The sequence below is a fragment of the Hemiscyllium ocellatum genome, chromosome 44, assembly GCF_020745735.1.
Source record: "Hemiscyllium ocellatum isolate sHemOce1 chromosome 44, sHemOce1.pat.X.cur, whole genome shotgun sequence".
Taxonomy (NCBI): domain Eukaryota; kingdom Metazoa; phylum Chordata; class Chondrichthyes; order Orectolobiformes; family Hemiscylliidae; genus Hemiscyllium; species Hemiscyllium ocellatum.
In genome coordinates, this window is record NC_083444.1 from 8,727,393 (window position 1) to 8,744,596 (window position 17,204).

At 53.2% G+C, this 17,204-nt stretch overlaps 1 protein-coding gene across 5 annotated transcripts in view; it reads left to right on the forward strand.

The window, feature by feature from the left end:
• Nucleotides 1-17,204, forward strand: part of LOC132835353 (arrestin red cell) — a 131,255-nt gene that overhangs the window by 99,884 nt on the left and 14,167 nt on the right. For 4 of the 5 annotated variants that reach the window (XM_060854806.1, XM_060854805.1, XM_060854804.1 and 1 more), the window contains 4 exons: nt 1,855-1,885; nt 10,257-10,317; nt 11,151-11,195; nt 13,435-13,631. In XM_060854806.1, the coding sequence (XP_060710789.1) occupies nt 1,855-1,885; nt 10,257-10,317; nt 11,151-11,195; nt 13,435-13,631 (334 nt within the window). Of the gene's footprint in view, nt 1-1,854; nt 1,886-3,908; nt 4,008-10,256; nt 10,318-11,150; nt 11,196-13,434; nt 13,632-17,204 lie in introns of those variants that run through there. The other variant, XM_060854808.1, reaches the window with a different exon arrangement.

The window sequence follows — 17,204 nt, forward strand, 5'->3', positions numbered from 1 at the left end:
AAACTGCCCCATCTTCAGGGAAAGACATCTATCTATATCCCTTATTACTTTATAGCCTTCTGTCACCTTGCACAAGTCGACCATTTGGGTTTTGCAATGATTTCTCCAGCAACCTCCAACCCTGTTCCAGATCTCCAGCGTCTGCAATTCTTCTGCTTTAATTTATTCCTCCTTAAGTCTTTCTTCCTGCTGCATTTGACCTATTCAACTCTAACAGGAACAGACAGGGTAGATGCAGGAAGGATGTTCCTGAAGCCCACAACCAGTGGGGGGTCACAGTCTAAGGATAGACCCTTTAGGACAGAGATGAGGGGATTCTTGTTGACTGGGAAGTCTCGAACCAGCGTCTCGGATGCTAGTCTTCATCCAACTCAATGTACTCCATGCGATATCCAGAAGTGACTGGAGGCAGACAGCACAGTAAACGCTAGGGGAGGGGGCCCTGACGATATTCCAACAATACAAGGCATCGTGTAGGCGGTACACACTGCTGTGACTCTGCATCACTGATGACGGGAGTGAATGTTAGTGGATTGAGTTGGGGAGGGTGGGGAAGGGGTACTTCTTTGACCCTTTTAGCTCCAGAAACTCCATGTGACCCCCTTCTTGGAAACAATGCCGTGGCCTCAACCACTCTCTGGGGCAGAGAATTCCACTAAACTTTTTAATTCCAGTTTATTTTTATTTATTCAAATGTCAGGGTGGAACTTGAATTCCCCACAACTGTGGCTCAGGGTTAATAACCCAGACACATTACCACTGTGCCACCCCCCTCCCTAAACCACACAGTGACCCCTCAGTAGAAGAAAGTTGTACACTTTATCATATTAATGCTAGTAGTCGAACATTCACTTGTTCATTGGTCATTGATTAACTTGGTGTGTTAGTTTATTCAAAACAGGAGGTAGACACGAAAAATCCCAGGAAGGAAGGGCTTGTTATATGAAGAGTGGTGGGGGGTTCTGGGCCTGTACCTGATGGAGTTTAGAAGGATGGGGGGGTGGGATCTGATTGAAGCGTACAGAATACCGAGAGGCCTGGATAGAGTGGACGTGGAGAAGGGGTTTCCGCCAGCTGGAGTTCCTCAGGCCCAAGGGCACGGCCTCAGGAGTGAGGGGATGGACTGAGATGGAGAGGAATTTTTTCAACCAGAGGGTGGGGACTCTGTGGAACTCGTTGACACAGGGGGCTGTAAAGGCCAAGTCACTGAGTATCTTTAAGACTGAGAGAGAGAGAGAGAAGTTCCCTATTAGTTGGGAGGGGCGCGGTCAAGGGTTATGGGGTGAAAGTGGAAGAATGGAGTTTGAGAACCATATCAGCCATGATTGAATGGTGCAGCCGATGGGCCGAATGGCCTAGTTCTGCTCCAACGCCTTACGTTCTGTGGTATTTTTTTAGTCTGCTCGATGTTCTGGTAATGGATGTGAACAAGATGGAGGAACACTGGGGTCATCGCCTCAAGTGACTGTTTTGAACTGAGGCAAGGAAACGTTTCTTCACCCGGTCAACCAGCTAAATCCTCTACCTCTGAAGACTGCTGGGGCCAAGGGGCTGAGGGCATTTCCGGGGCAAAAGGTTGGAGGAAATTCTCGTGCATGTGATATGGGGAGAGAGCAGGAGGACGACATTGAAATAAAGAGCATCCCTGTTGAACGGCAGGCTAGGATCGATGGAGCAAATGGCCTATTCCTTCCTCTGTAAGACATCTGAGTCTGTCTCTGAGGTGGGAAGGCAGACACGCTTTGGGGAGGGGAATTGAGAAGTGATTTTTTTCCGTACGTTTCTGTGCAGTGTTTTATCTTGTCGATGCTCTTTCCAAGTACTCTAACGGGTGTTCAATTCTCTCTGTTTCAGGGTGTTTAAGAAGTCAAGCCCGAATTGCAAGGTAAGAGAACTTTGCTGCATTCTGGGGGGTTGAGAAAGCCGATACATGAGCCCATTCCAAATTGCCCCTGGAGAAAATGGCTGAGGTCAGTGTGATGGCGAAGGCCAGGGGTAGAGACACATTGTGCTTGGGTACATCCGCACTGGTCATAGAGACAGATGTCTCCCCCCCCCCCCCCCCCCCCCCCCCCCCAACCCCCATTCCATCCTGGAAGTTAGTCCACACCACTGATGTTCCTGGTGACTTTGCTGAATTAGGACGATTCTAATGCGTGTGTTTCTACTGGTGTTGGTTTTATTCTGCACTGGGCTCGAGGGCACATTGGAGGATGACTGCTGCTGCCTCATGGCACCAGGGACCCGGGTTCGATCCCAGCCTTGGGTGACTGTTGGTGTGGAGATTGCACGTTCTACCTGTGCTGTGTGGGTTGCCTCTGGATGCTCCGGTTTCCTCCCACAGTCCAAAGGTGTACAGGTTAGGGTGGATTGGTCATGCTAAATTGTCCCATGGTGCCCAGGGATGTGCAGGTTAGTGTGGAGTGGCCGTGCTAAATTGTCCCGTAGTGCCCAGGGGTGTGTAAGTTAGGGTGGATTGGCCATACTACACTGTCCCATAGTGCCCAGGGATGTGCAGGTTAGGGTGGATTGGCCATGCTAAATTGTCCCATAGTGCCCAGGGATGTGCAGGTTAGGGTGGATTGGCCATGGGAAATGCCGGGTTACTAGAATTAGAAATGGAGGGGTGGGTCTGGATGGGATGCTGTTTGGAGGCCTGGTGTGGACTCGATGGGCTGAATGGCCTGCTTCCACCCTAGCAATTCTATGTTTATGGATGACACTCCCATTCTCTGACATTGGAACAGAATTCCCTGACTTTGAGCTGGTCTGTTCAGGGCCGTCCCATTCCCTTACCTTAATCACAGTGCAGCCTGCTGGATTTTACACAAGAGCTGTGGTCAATGGGACTATCATTTCACCGTGTATCTGCAAGTCCACCCCTCTGCTGGATGGGGACAGTGTAGAAGGAGCTTTCCTCGGTTTCTAACCTTGTGCTGTCCCGGTTGTGGGTGTGTTTAATAGGGACAGTGCAGAGGAAGCTTTATTCTATATCTAACCCCGTGCTGTCCCTGTCCCGGGGAGTGTTTGATGGAGACAGGGAGCTTTACTCTGTATCTAACCCCGTGCTGTCCCTGTCCCGGGGAGTGTTTGATGGGGGATCAGTGTAAAAGGAGCTTTACTCTGTATCTAACCCTGTGCTGTCCCTGTCCTGGGAGTGTTTGATGGGGGACAGTATAGAGGGAGCTTTACTCAGTATCTAACCCCGTGCTGTCCCTGTCCCGGGGAGTGTTTGATGGGGGATCAGTGTAAAAGGAGCTTTACTCTGTATCTAACCCCGTGCTGTCCCTGTCCCTGGGAGTGTTTGATGGGGGAACAGTATAGAGGGAGCTTTACTCTGTATCTAACCCTGTGCTGTCCCTGTCCCTGGGAGTGTTTGATGGGGGAACAGTATAGAGGGAGCTTTACTCTGTATCTAACCCTGTGCTGTCCCTGTCCCGGGGAGTGTTTGGGGGATCAGTGTAAAGGGAGATTTATTCTGTATCTAATCCCGTGCTGTCCCTGTCCCGGGGAGTGTTTTGATGGGGGATCAGTGTAAAGGGAGCTTTACTCTGTATCTAACCCTGTGCTGTCCTTGCCTTGGGGAGTGTTTGATGGGGGAACAGTGTAGAGGGAGCTTTACTCGTAAAGTTGAGCAGTGCTAAAGTTTAACATTGTTGCTGTTCAGCAGTAACTTTGTTTAGTTTCTGTTACTAAGACTACGATATAAACTTGTCATTTCTTGGAAAACTCCTTGTGTCGATGTTTCACAGATGTGGTGTCCTTAGAATGGCTCTGATTGACATCCAGGAAGGCAGCGTCGTGTTTGGCAACAAGTCCGGATCAGAGATGGCATTTGTAACAACTCTGAATTTATTACTTCCTGCTCAGGGTCCATTTGGAAATGAGGATTACTTAGCTGGCTGCTCCTACCTCTGCAAACATTTAGCCACAAGACCTGGACTTGTAGTTTTGCCAATGAACTTGGCTCAGCTCAATGGAAAACAGCATTCGCCTCTGAGATGGAGGTTTGTGGGAAAACTGAGCCCATAATGCAGACTATCAGCTTATTCCTGGGACTGGGGCAATAGAGCAACCCCGTGCTGTCCCTGTCCTGGGAGTGTGTGATGGGGGACAGTGTAGAGGAAGCTTCACTCTGTACCTAACCCTGTACTGTCCCTGTCCTGGGAGTGTTTGATGGTGGACAGTGTTACTCTGTCTCTAACCCCGTGCTGTCCCTGTCCTGGGAGTGTTTGATGGGGACAGTGTAGAGGGAGCTTTACTCTGTATCTAACCCCGTGCTGTCCCTGCCCTGGGGAGTGTTTGATGGGGACAGTGTAGAGGGAGCTTTACTCTGTACCTAACCCCGTGCTGTCCCTGCCCTGGGGAGTGTTTGATGGGGACAGTGTAGAGGAGCTTTACTCTGTAGCTAACCCTGTGCTGTCCCTGTCCTGGGAGTGTTTGATGGGGGGGACAGTGTAGAGGAAGCTTTACTCTGTACCTAACCCCGTGCTGTCCCTGCCCTGGGGAGTGTTTGATGGTGGACAGTGTAGAGGGAGCTTTACTCTGTAGCTAACGCCATGCTGTCCCTGTCCTGGGAGTGTTTGATGGGGACAGTGTAGCGAGAGCTTTACTCTGTAGCTAACCCCATGCTGTCCCTGTCCTGGGAGTGTTTGATGGGGGACAGTGTAGCGGGAGCTTTACTCTGTAGCTAACGCCATGCTGTCCCTGTCCTGGGAGTGTTTGATGGGGGGGACAGTGTAGAGGAAGCTTTACTCTGTACCTAACCCCGTGCTGTCCCTGCCCTGGGGAGTGTTTGATGGTGGACAGTGTAGAGGGAGCTTTACTCTGTAGCTAACGCCATGCTGTCCCTGTCCTGGGAGTGTTTGATGGGGACAGTGTAGCGAGAGCTTTACTCTGTAGCTAACCCCATGCTGTCCCTGTCCTGGGAGTGTTTGATGGGGGACAGTGTAGCGGGAGCTTTACTCTGTAGCTAACGCCATGCTGTCCCTGTCCTGGGAGTGTTTGATGGGGGACAGTGTAGAGGGAGCTTTACTCTGTACCTAACCCCGTGCTGTCCCTGCCCTGGGGAGTGTTTGATGGGGACAGTGTAGCGGGAGCTTTACTCTGTAGCTAACGCCATGCTGTCCCTGTCCTGGGAGTGTTTGATGGGGGACAGTGTAGAGGGAGCTTTACTCTGTAGCTAACATCATGCTGTCCTGGGAGTGTTTAATGGGAGCAGTGTAGAGTATTCCATCGTGCGACCCCTTTCTTTATTCTCCCTCTTCAAGGAGAGGATGGCCGGCTCTCCCACCTCAATGAATCATAGAATCCAGAGAGTGTGAGAGCAGACCATTTGGCCCATCGAGTCCACACTGACCCTCCAAAGAGCTTCCCACTCAGAACCAACCCTTTACCGTATCTCTGCAACCCTGCATTTCCCATTGCCAGTGCACCCTCACCTCGGTCAATTTTTAGCACGGCTAATCCACCCTAACCTGCACATCCCTTGGCACTTTGGGATATTTTAGCATGGCCAATCCACTCTAACCTGTACATCCCTGGACACTATGGGATAATTTAGCACGACCAATCCACCCTAACCTGCACATCCCTGGGCACTATGGGACAATTTAGCACAACCAATCCACCCTAATCTGCACATCCCTGGGCACTATGGGACAATTTAGCATGGCCAATCCACCCTAACCTGCACGTCCCTGGGCACTATGGGACAATTTAGCACAGCCAATCCACCCTAACCTGCACATCCCTGGGCACTATGGGACAATTTAGCACAGCCAGTCCACCCTAACCTGCACATCCCTGGGCACTATGGGACAATTTAGCACGGCAAACTCACCCTAACCTGCACGTCCCTGGGCACTATGGGACAATTTCCCACGGCCAATCCACCCTAACCTGCACGTCCCTGGGCACTATGGGACAATTTAGCACGGCCAATCCACCCTAACCTGCACATCTCTGGGCACTATGGGACAATTTAGCACAGCCAGTCCACTCTAACTTGCATATCTTTGGACTGAGAACAGCCCAAATCCCAGTTCTTTTCTGGTCCGACTTGTCCTTGTGTCAAAGAAGTGATGAGGACCACACACGATACCTGGCTTGGAAAAAGGCCATTTGGCCTGTCTAGTCCATTCGAGCATTTACATTCCTCTCGGCCCTCCTCCCATCCTTCTTCCTCCCTCCCATATCATTATAACCCTCTTCTCTAATCCTCCATCTGCTCCTGTCACATCTCCTCCCGTGTGTCTGCTATGTGTTGACGAGTCCTATATTCCCCACCCTCTCTGGGTGAGGCGATTTCTTCTGCACACCCCTGTGGGTTTTCCTGCTGGCTGTGTGATACAGGAAGCCCTCTTGCTCGCAGTTAACTGTTCCACCTTCCCCGTCTCCACTCGATTGAAACCTTCGCTCCCTGTTTGTTTGGGTTTGGTCTGTTTTGCTTCTCCCTCGGGTGCAGAATAGGAAAAATAGTCAATCGTTGGAGGCAGTTCAGAGAAGGTTAGCCCGGATGATTCCCGGGATGGAGGATTCCCGGGATCCCCATTTTGTGAGGAAAGGCGAAACAGCTTGGGCCTGTGCTCCCTGGAGTTTAGAAGGACGAGAGGCTGATCCCATTGAAACATTTTACATACCTAAGAGTCCATGCTGAGAGGACGTTTCCCCTGTGGGGGAGTCTAGGACCCAAGGGCATCCTCTCAGAATCAATGGGAGCCAATTCAAGACTGAGTTAGAGTCGTACAGCACGGAAACAGACCCTTCGGTCCATCTCATCCATGCCGGAAAGATATCCCAACTCAACCCATATCCCTTCAAACCTTTTCTATTCATATACCCATCCAAATGCCTCCTAAACATTGCAATTGTACCAGCCTCCACCACTTCCTCTGGCAGCTCATTCCATACATGTACCACTCTCTGCGTGAAAACGTTGCCCCTCGGGTCCCTTTTATATCTTTCCCCTCTCACCCTAAACCTATGCCCTCTAGTTCTGGACTCCCCAACCCCAGGGAAAAGACCTTGTCTGTTTATCCTATCCATGCCCCTGATGGTTTTATAAACCTCAATAAGGTCACCCCTCAGCTCTGACGCTCCAGGGAAAACAGCCCCAGCCGGTTCAGCCCCTCTGTATCACTCAAATGAGGAGGAATACTCTGCTCTGAGTACTTGGAGCTTCTTGGCACAGAGAGCTATAGGGGCAGAGTCCTTGTGTCTGTTTAAGATTTTGAGGAGCTGGTGTTGGACTGGGGTGGACTAATTTTAAAAACCACATGAGACACCAGGTTATAGCCCAACAGGTTTATTTGGAAGCACTAGCTTTCGGAGCGCTGCTCCACAGCTGCTCCGCAGCTCCCTGAAGAAGGAACGGCACTCCGAAAGCTATTGCTTCCAGGTTGGACTATTAGCTGGTGTCGTATGGTTTTTAACTGCGTATATTGAAGGTTGAGGTAGGTAGATTCTTGGTCAAGGGTTACGGGGAAAAGTAGGAACATGGATGTGAGGAATGTCAGATCAGCCACGGTCCTATTGAATGGGAAAGCATGCTAGAGGGGCCAAACAGCCTGAGGCTGCTCCTATTTCTGATTGTCTTTTAGGAAGCAACTGCGTCAGTCTCTGAGCTGTTCGACTGGATGGGGTTGCTGGTGTAGGGTTGTAACTCTGTGAGCAGCAGACTTTTTGTTTTGTTTGAACTGTTTCCTCACAGCTCAGACTCCCACTAACTCTGAAGTGGCGAAGGAGAGGTAGGAATTCTCTTTGAGGTGTGTCCAAGGGAAGTGTTGCCAACTAGATGAAAGTCTCCCCCGACTGAGAATTATCTGCGTAGCTTCTGTGCACGTCAGTTCAACCACTAACAGCCTTGACGTTTTGAATTTGTGAGGGTTTACACAGAGTGGTTTATTTCTGGTCTGCCTTTGTGTTGAGCACAGCACTGGGCTGTGACAGGGAAAGCGCTTGGAATATTTCCTTTCCTGGTAACCTCCCCGTGACATTTTCAGTTTTTTCATAACTGTAAGCCCAGCCAATTGCGGTTGAAGAACACAGCAGCTACCTCACTTTGTTCCCCGTGATAGTTAGAGGTTTCTACAGTCACAGGAACGCAGTACAGTCTGAGGCCACACTGCCCAGCAACACCTGTGCTGGCTCTTGGAAAGAACTGTCTGCTTTGTGTACACAGTCTCAAAAGGTCATCCCCTCAAACTCTCACCCTCGCACAATCCCTCAAACCCTCACTCCCCCTCACAGCCTCCCTCACTCACCCTCGCTCACTCCCTCACCCTCGTTCACTCCCTCACTCACCCTCACTCACTCCCTCACCCTCACACCCTCCCTCAAACTCTCACCCCCTCACACACCCTCAAACCCTCACACACCCCCTTAAACTTTCATTTCACTCCTACTGTACCCCCCCACTCTGCCATCTCGCCCCCCACTCTGCCATCTCGCCCCCCACTCTGCCATCTCGCCCCCCACTCTGCCCCTCCTCCCCCCCACCCTGCCCCCTCCTCCCCCCCACCCTGCCCCCTCCTCCCCCCCCACTCTGCCTCCTCCTCCCCCCCCCACTCTGCCTCCTCCTCCCCCCCCACTCTGCCTCCTCCTCCCCCCCCCACTCTGCCCCCTCCTCCCCCCCCACTCTGCCCCCTCCTCCCCCCCCACTCTGCCCCCTCCTCCCCCCCACTCTGCCCCCTCCTCCCCCCCACTCTGCCCCCTCCTCCCCCCCACTCTGCCCCCTCCTCCCCCCCACTCTGCCCCCTCCTCCCCCCCACTCTGCCCCCTCCTCCCCCCCACTCTGCCCCCTCCTCCCCCCCACTCCGCCTCCTCCTCCTCCCCCCCCCACTCTGCCTCCTCCTCCCCCCCACTCTGCCTCCTCCTCCCCCCCACTCTGCCTCCTCCTCCCCCCCACTCTGCCTCCTCCTCCCCCCCACTCTGCCCCCTCCTCCCCCCCACTCTGCCCCCTCCTCCCCCCCACTCTGCCCCCTCCTCCCCCCCACTCTGCCCCCTCCTCCCCCCCACTCTGCCTCCTCCCCCTCCTCACTCTGCCTCCTCCCCCCCACTCTGCCCCCTCCTCCCCTCCCCACTCTGCCCCCTCCTCCCCCCCACTCTGCCCCCTCCTCCCCCCCACTCTGCCCCCTCCTCCCCCCCACTCTGCCTCCTCCTCCTCCTCACTCTGCCTCCTCCCCCTCCTCACTCTGCCTCCTCCCCCCCACTCTGCCCCCTCCTCCCCTCCCCACTCTGCCCCCTCCTCCCCCCCACTCTGCCTCCCCCTCCTCCCCCCCACTCTGCCTCCTCCTCCTCCCCCCCCACTCCTGCCTCCCCCTCCTCCCCCCCACTCTGCCTCCTCCTCCTCCCCCCCACTCTGCCTCCTCCTCCCCCCCCACTCCTGCCTCCCCCTCCTCCCCCCCACTCTGCCTCCTCCTCCTCCCCCCCCACTCCTGCCTCCCCCTCCTCCCCCCCACTCTGCCTCCCCCTCCTCCCCCCCACTCTGCCTCCCCCTCCTCCCCCCCCACTCCTGCCTCCCCCTCCTCCCCCCCACTCTGCCTCCTCCTCCTCCCCCCCCACTCTGCCTCCTCCTCCTCCCCCCCCACTCCTGCCTCCCCCTCCTCCCCCCCACTCTGCCTCCTCCTCCTCCCCCCCCACTCCTGCCTCCCCCTCCTCCCCCCCACTCTGCCTCCTCCTCCTCCCCCCCCCACTCCTGCCTCCTCCTCCTCCCCCCCCACTCCTGCCTCCTCCTCCTCCCCCCCCACTCCTGCCTCTTCCTCCTCCCCCCCCACTCCTGCCTCCTCCTCCTCCCCCCCCACTCCTGCCTCTTCCTCCTCCCCCCCCACTCCTGCCTCTTCCTCCTCCCCCCCCCACTCTGCCTCCTCCTCCTCCCCCCCACTCTGCCTCCTCCTCCTCCCCCCCCACTCCTGCCTCCTCCTCCTCCCCCCCCACTCTGCCTCCTCCTCCTCCCCCCCCACTCCTGCCTCCTCCTCCTCCCCCCCCACTCCTGCCTCCTCCTCCTCCCCCCCCCCCCACTCTGCTTACCCCACCCCCGCTCCCTGCCGACCCCTCCCACCCTCCCCATTTATTATATTTGTTACACCCCCTGACCAAACCATCCCTGGTTATAAGTCAGGGGCACGTCCAGTCACCACATGTTTGACTTTTCATTTGTGTGAGAATCGGTTAAATTTGGTTCCGGGCTGGATATTTGAGCCCGAGCCCTGGGAAACCTTTAACTAACCCTTCCTCCATCTGGTTAACCCCTCTAGTTAACAGTCTACCTGGGGAAGCGGGATTTTGTTGACCATCTTGATCATGTGGATCCTGTTGGTAAGCCTCTCTCTTTCACTTTTCTGGGATGGTGTGTGGGAGGGGGAGAGCGGGGCTGGGGTATGTGACCTACCCAGGAAGAACGTGCCGCTGGGCACACCTGTCACACTTTGCGGTGGCCATTCTGCCCCCTTTGCACCCCTTCTGGCCCCTTGAGGGACCTCTGCCTTTTCAAATCTCTCACCCATCCCTCTGGCCTGACGGTCCCCCTGGAGTATCTGAACACCTGCTACCTCTTGGGCCCTATGCTGTCAAATTCTCATTGTGGAGAAAGTGAGGACTGCAGACGCTGGAGATCAGAGCTGAAACTGTGTTGCTGGAAAAGCGCAGCAGGTCAGGCAGCATCCGAGGAGCAGGAGAGTCGACGTTTCGGGCATGAGCCCAGGAATCCTGAAGAAGGGCTCATGCCTGAAACGTCGACTCTCCTGTTCCTCGGATGCTGCCTGACCCACTGCGCTTTTCTAGCAACACATTTTCAGCTCAAATTCTCATTGTGCCCTGCTTTTGTGGGTACATTCCTGATGGAGGGCTTATGCTCGGAACATTGACCCTCCCACTCCTCAGATGCTGCCTGACCCAGCTGTGCTTTTCCAACGCCGCACGTTTTGACTCTGATCTCCAGCATCTGTCGTCCTCACTTTCTCCCAAGTTAGCCGTGGTGTCTGAATAGATATTCCTGTTGTACCAACGCACGCAAGCGAATAGGGTGCGTTTGTATTTTATCCTGTTCTAACCTTTGCCTGTTATTTTCTATCTCTCTCCTCGCTCTCTCTTTTCTCTTTTCTCTCTCGCTCCCTTCTCGCTCCCCTACTCTCTTTTCTCTCCTCCTGCAGATGGAGTGGTGTTGGTGGATCCCGAGTATCTCAAAGACAGACGAGGTAAGTGCATGTTTACTGAATCTCACGTGGGTCACGGTGCAAGATCGTTCAGCCCATCATGACTGGACTGGCTCTCCAAGCCAGCAGCACGACCTAGTGCCAATCTCTTGCTTTCTCCCCAATGACCTTGGCTAAGGACTAGACCAAACCCCCTCAAAATACATCTACAAGATAGCCCAGACCCTAACCTTTCCTTATTTTGAAGACAAGTGCAAGGATTGATCAAACTACCAGGTTTGAAGCAAAACACACTTTATTCATAGGCTGTAGTTAAAATAAAACCAAAAAAAAATTGGAATTACTTAACTCTATTGGAAAACTTAACAGAATAATAGGTTATTTAACACATGAACAGCAACTGTCCCAATACAGTAGCATCTCATAAACACACCCTTGACAAAGGCAAATTCAGTAAAATAGATTGTCTCACATCCAATTCTCTAATCCAGGAGGGAGTAAATATCGAGAGATAACTCTGTGTGAGAGAGAGAGTAGCAGGGAGAGTTGTACTGCAGCTTCTAAACCCAGCTTCAAGACCCCAGCAACTGAAAACTAAACATCCTGGTTCAGGGGGAGCTTGACCCCCACCCAGCCAGGTTGCTTCTATTGTTCCCACCTTTTTTAAAAACAAAAACACCCAAGGCTTCACAAGCTGGTTACTTCATTGGCTTTGAAGCAGATTTCTCATCACCTCTGTCACAATTGTTTTTCAAAAAATAAAAGGACAAATTAAACCTCTTACAGGGATAGTATTGTCACACCTTCCTCATTGTTCCTGTCCACCTCATCATCTTGGATGCCTCAGTTGTACCTTCCTCCTCCACATTTCCAGGCATTACAGACCAGACTCTAACTACTTACTGAGTGAAAAAGATATTTTTCCTGTAGTAACATGTACTGCTTCTGCAAATTTCTTCAAATCCGTGTCCTCTGGTTCTCCATCCTTTTACAAAAGAATGGGAACAGCGTCTCGCTGGATAGGAAAGGTTCCGGGGGATATACGGGCCAAATGAAGGCAAATCGGACTAGTTCAGTTGGTCGGCAAGGACAAGTTGGGCTGATGGGTCTGTTTCTGTGCCGTGTGGATCGATGAATTTGAAAGTCTCCATCTCTAAGGAGAACCATCTCAAACTCTCCGATGTATTCCCAAATAAGAATTCCCATCCTTCAGACCATTTTAGTAAATGGCTTCTACACTGTCTCCAAAGCATTGACACCCTGCAATGTGGCACCCCGCACTGTATACATTATTCCAGGCAACATCTAACAAGTTTCTTGTACAAGTCCAGTGTCACCTCCTTGCTTTTTGTACACTCTGTCCCTATTAATAATAATAATAATAATGTTATTAACTGTCTTACCACTTTCAAAGATCCAAGGTCCCTCTCGAATCATAGAATCCCTACAGTGTGGAAACAGGTCATTTGGTCCAACAAGTCCACACCGACCCTCCCAAGAGGAACCCACCCAGACCCATTCCTGATATTAATCCTGACTAATGCACCTAACCTGCACATCCCTGGGCACTATGGGACAATTTATCACGGCCAATCCACCCTAACCTGCATATCCCTGGGCACTATGGGACAATTTAGCATGGCCAATCCACCCTAACCTGCACATCCCTAAGCACTATGGGACAATTTAGCATGGCCAATCCACCCTAACCTGCACATCCCTGGGCACTATGGGACAATTTAGCACGGCCAATCCACCCTAGTCTGCACATCGCTAAACACTATGGGACAATGTAGCATGGCCAATCCAACCTAACCTGCACATCCCTGGGCACTATGGGACAATTTAGCACAGCCAATCCACCCTAACCTGCACATCCCTGGGCACTATGGGTGGGGGGTGGATGAACAGCGAGCTGTCTTACTGCTCCAACGACGTGGATGATGATAGATCCCGAGCGGGGATCTCTCAGGAATCTGGTCAGTGTGACCCACGTAATCGCATCAGAATCATTTCTCCTCCTGCTCATTCCCGGTGCAACATCCCTGCTCCCTCTCCCTGCAACCTTTCTGACACTCCCTCTCAAGTGTTCCCTCTTGTCTCAACGGTGTTCCTACAAAGGGTGTTCACGAGGAATTCCTCACACGTGAACAAAACAGAGCAGGAGTTATCGGTGAATTTTGTGCCGAACCGTCCGGAGTAGGATTTGAACTGTCTTCCTGTGGGAGTCTGAGCTGCTCCTGGTGCAGTAGGCTGTGATCTGTGTCTCTGTGTGCCGCAGTGTTTGTCACTCTGACCTGTGCATTCCGTTATGGACGAGAAGACCTCGATGTGCTGGGCCTATCCTTCAGGAAGGACCTCTTCATCGCGACATTCCAGGCTTTCCCCCCACTGCCAGAGGAAAAGAAACCCCTGACCAGACTCCAGGAGAGACTCATTAAGAAACTCGGAGAGAATGCCTTTCCTTTCTTCTTCATGGTGAGTGTCACCTCTGAGTGTGCACACCCGCCAGTGTGAGCGTGTGAACGTGTGGCCTGAGTGTGCACACCCGCCAGTGTGAGCGTGTGAACGTGTGGCCTGAGTGTGCACACCCGCCAGTGTGAGCGTGTGAACGTGTGGCCTGAGTGTGCACACCCGCCAGTGTGAGCGTGTGAACGTGTGGCCTGAATGTGCACACCCACCAGTGTGAACATGTGGCCTGAGTGTGCACACCCACCAGTGTGAGCGTGTGAACGTGTGGCCTGAGTGTGCACACCCACCAGTGTGAGCGTGTGAACGTGTGGCCTGAATGTGCACACCCACCAGTGTGAACGTGTGGCCTGAGTGTGCACACCCGCCAGTGTGAGCGTGTGAACGTGTGGCCTGAGTGTGCACACCCGCCAGTGTGAGCGTGTGAACGTGTGGCCTGAGTGTGCACACCCGCCAGTGTGAACGTGTGGCCTGAGTGTGCACACCCGCCAGTGTGAGCGTGTGAACGTGTGGCCTGAGTGTGCACACCCGCCAGTGTGAGCGTGTGAACGTGTGGCCTGAGTGTGCACACCCGCCAGTGTGAGCGTGTGAACGTGTGGCCTGAGTGTGCACACCCGCCAGTGTGAGCGTGTGAACGTGTGGCCTGAATGTGCACACCCACCAGTGTGAACATGTGGCCTGAGTGTGCACACCCACCAGTGTGAGCGTGTGAACGTGTGGCCTGAGTGTGCACACCCACCAGTGTGAGCGTGTGAACGTGTGGCCTGAATGTGCACACCCACCAGTGTGAACGTGTGGCCTGAGTGTGCACACCCGCCAGTGTGAGCGTGTGAACGTGTGGCCTGAGTGTGCACACCCGCCAGTGTGAGCGTGTGAACGTGTGGCCTGAGTGTGCACACCCGCCAGTGTGAACGTGTGGCCTGAGTGTGCACACCCGCCAGTGTGAGCGTGTGAACGTGTGGCCTGAGTGTGCACACCCGCCAGTGTGAGCGTGTGAACGTGTGGCCTGAGTGTGCACACCCGCCAGTGTGAACATGTGGCCTGAGTGTGCACACCCGCTAGTGTGAGCGTGTGAACGTGTGGCCTGAATGTGCACACCCACCAGTGTGAGCGTGTGAACGTGTGGCCTGAGCGTGTGGCCCGAGTGTGCGCACCCGCCAGTGTGAATGCGTGAAAGTGTGAGCGTCCATCCCTTCACCTTGCGGCTGTGCCCTCGGGCCTGAGGATCTCCAACCAGTGGAAACCCCTTCTCCACGTCCACTCCATCCAGGCCTCTCGGTATTCTGTACCTTTCAATCACATCCCCATCATCCTTCTCTACCCCATCGAATACAGACCCAGAATCCTCAACCACTCCCCACATGACAAGCCCTTCATCCCTGGGGAGCATTCTTGTAAACCCCCTCTGGACCCCTCCCCTCCAAGTCCTGTACATCCTTCCTTAGATACGGGGCCCGGAACTGCTCACGGTATTCCAAATGTGGTCTGACCCGAACCTCAGCGTTACATCTTTTGTATTATAGGCCTCTTGAAATGAACGCCAACATTGCATGGACTGCCAACATAACCTGCATGGTCACCTGAAGAGAATCCTGAACCACGGCTCCCCAGTCCCTTTGAGATTCAGATTTCTGAAACCTTTAGAGAATAGTCTGTGCCTCTGACCACAGCCTGATACAGTCTCAGCTGTACATCCCCTGCTCTTCACTCTTATTACAGAATCCTTACATACTCACAACTACGACAACCAGCCCCTTGAGAATCGTTGCATTGGAAAAGGAGACCATTCGGCCCATCGTGTGAATCCTAGCTTTTCGAATGAGCGGGAAGACGTAATGCCACCCTCCCACCGTTTCCTTTTGCAAACGCTTTTTCTACCTAAATAGTCGTAAGACGGTGAGGCAATAGGGCCAGACCATTCGGCCCCTCGAGTCCGTTCCGTTATTCAATTAGGACAAGGCTGATCCTGCACTTCTGCTCTCCCCGAATTCCCCAACTGACCAGGAATCTGTCGTGGAGTGCAGAAGAGGCTCTTCGGCCCGCTGAGTATGAACCAACACATCAGAAACTGCCGACCTTTAACCTTATCCCGTTTCCCAGTCTTTGACCCAGAGTCTTGAACGTTATGATGTGCCTCATCCCAGTATGTTTAGAAGGATGTTCAATAAATCGCCTCTGCCACATTCCCACAGAGCACATTCCAAACCATCGCCACGCTCTGGGTAAACACACTTCCCCCCGCCACCCCACCTGCCCCCTCACCTTGAACCCTCATGACTGACCCATCGTCAATGGGGGACAGCTGCTCCTTAGCCACTCTGTCCAGCCCCTCATAGTCTTGTCCACCTCAGTCACACCGGCCCTCTGCCTTCTCCACTCCACCCGAGCCTGTCTGACCTTTCACCTCTGTTCTTCCGTCCCATGCAGTCTCCTCCTTCCTATAACGTGGGGACCAGAACTGCACACACTACTCCAGCTGTGGTCTCACCAAAGGCCCGTACAACCCCCGACATGGCTTCCCTGCTTTTGTAATCTACGCCTCAATTGATAAAGGCCGACTAACAAACCCCTCCTCCTACAGAAATGCGTGGACAGACACGCTAAGGTCCCATTGGTCCACCGAGCTCCCGAATGTCATGGAGTATTTTTGTCACATCAATCATAGAGTTATAGAGATGTACAGCACGGAAACAGACCCTTTGGACCAACCCGTCCATGCCGACCAGATATCCCAACCCCATCTAGTCCCACCTGCCAGCACCTGGCCCATATCCCTCCAAACCCTTCCTGTTCATATACCCATACAATTGCAACATTTAAGAGGCATTTGGATCTGCCTCCACCACATCCTCTGGCAGCTCATTCCATGCACATACCACCCTCTGTGTGAAAAAGTTGCCCCTTAAGTCCCTTTTATATCTTTCCCCTCTCACCCTAAACCTATGTCCTCTAGTTCTGGACTCCCCCCACCCCAGGGAAAAGACTCTGCCTATTTACCCGATCTCAAAGACCTCATGGTTACATTCCAGCCGCCAAATGAGCATCCCAGTTTATCTCCTCATGTTGCTCAAGACCCTCAGTCTCGCTGTTAATCCAACTGACCAATCGTTGTGTCAGCTGCAAGTTTACTAATCCAACTGACCCCGCCCACCCCATACTCACCCACCCTAAACCGCACGTCCCTGGACACTACGGGACTATTTCCCATGGCTAACCCACCCTAATACAGTGGAGTCGAAGGCCTAGCGGAATTATCACAGAGTTGTTAATCCAAGACCCCAATAATGTGCTGGGGATAGGGTTTCGAAACCTGCAATGGCAAGTGGTGGATCTTGATTTACACAGAAATCTTGCCACCGTTGGGGAAATATCTCTCTGGTTTATTTGTTTCCTTCAGAGATGTGACTCCAGTACCACAGCAATGTGGTTGACTCTGAACTGCCCTCTGGGCGATTAAGGATGGGCAATAAATGCGGGCCCTGCTTGCGATGACTTGACCCTCTGAATGACTTTTGGGTGGGTTGCGCTTCGGCGTGGACTTGTTGGGCTGAAGGGCCTGTTTCCACACTGTAGGGAATCTCA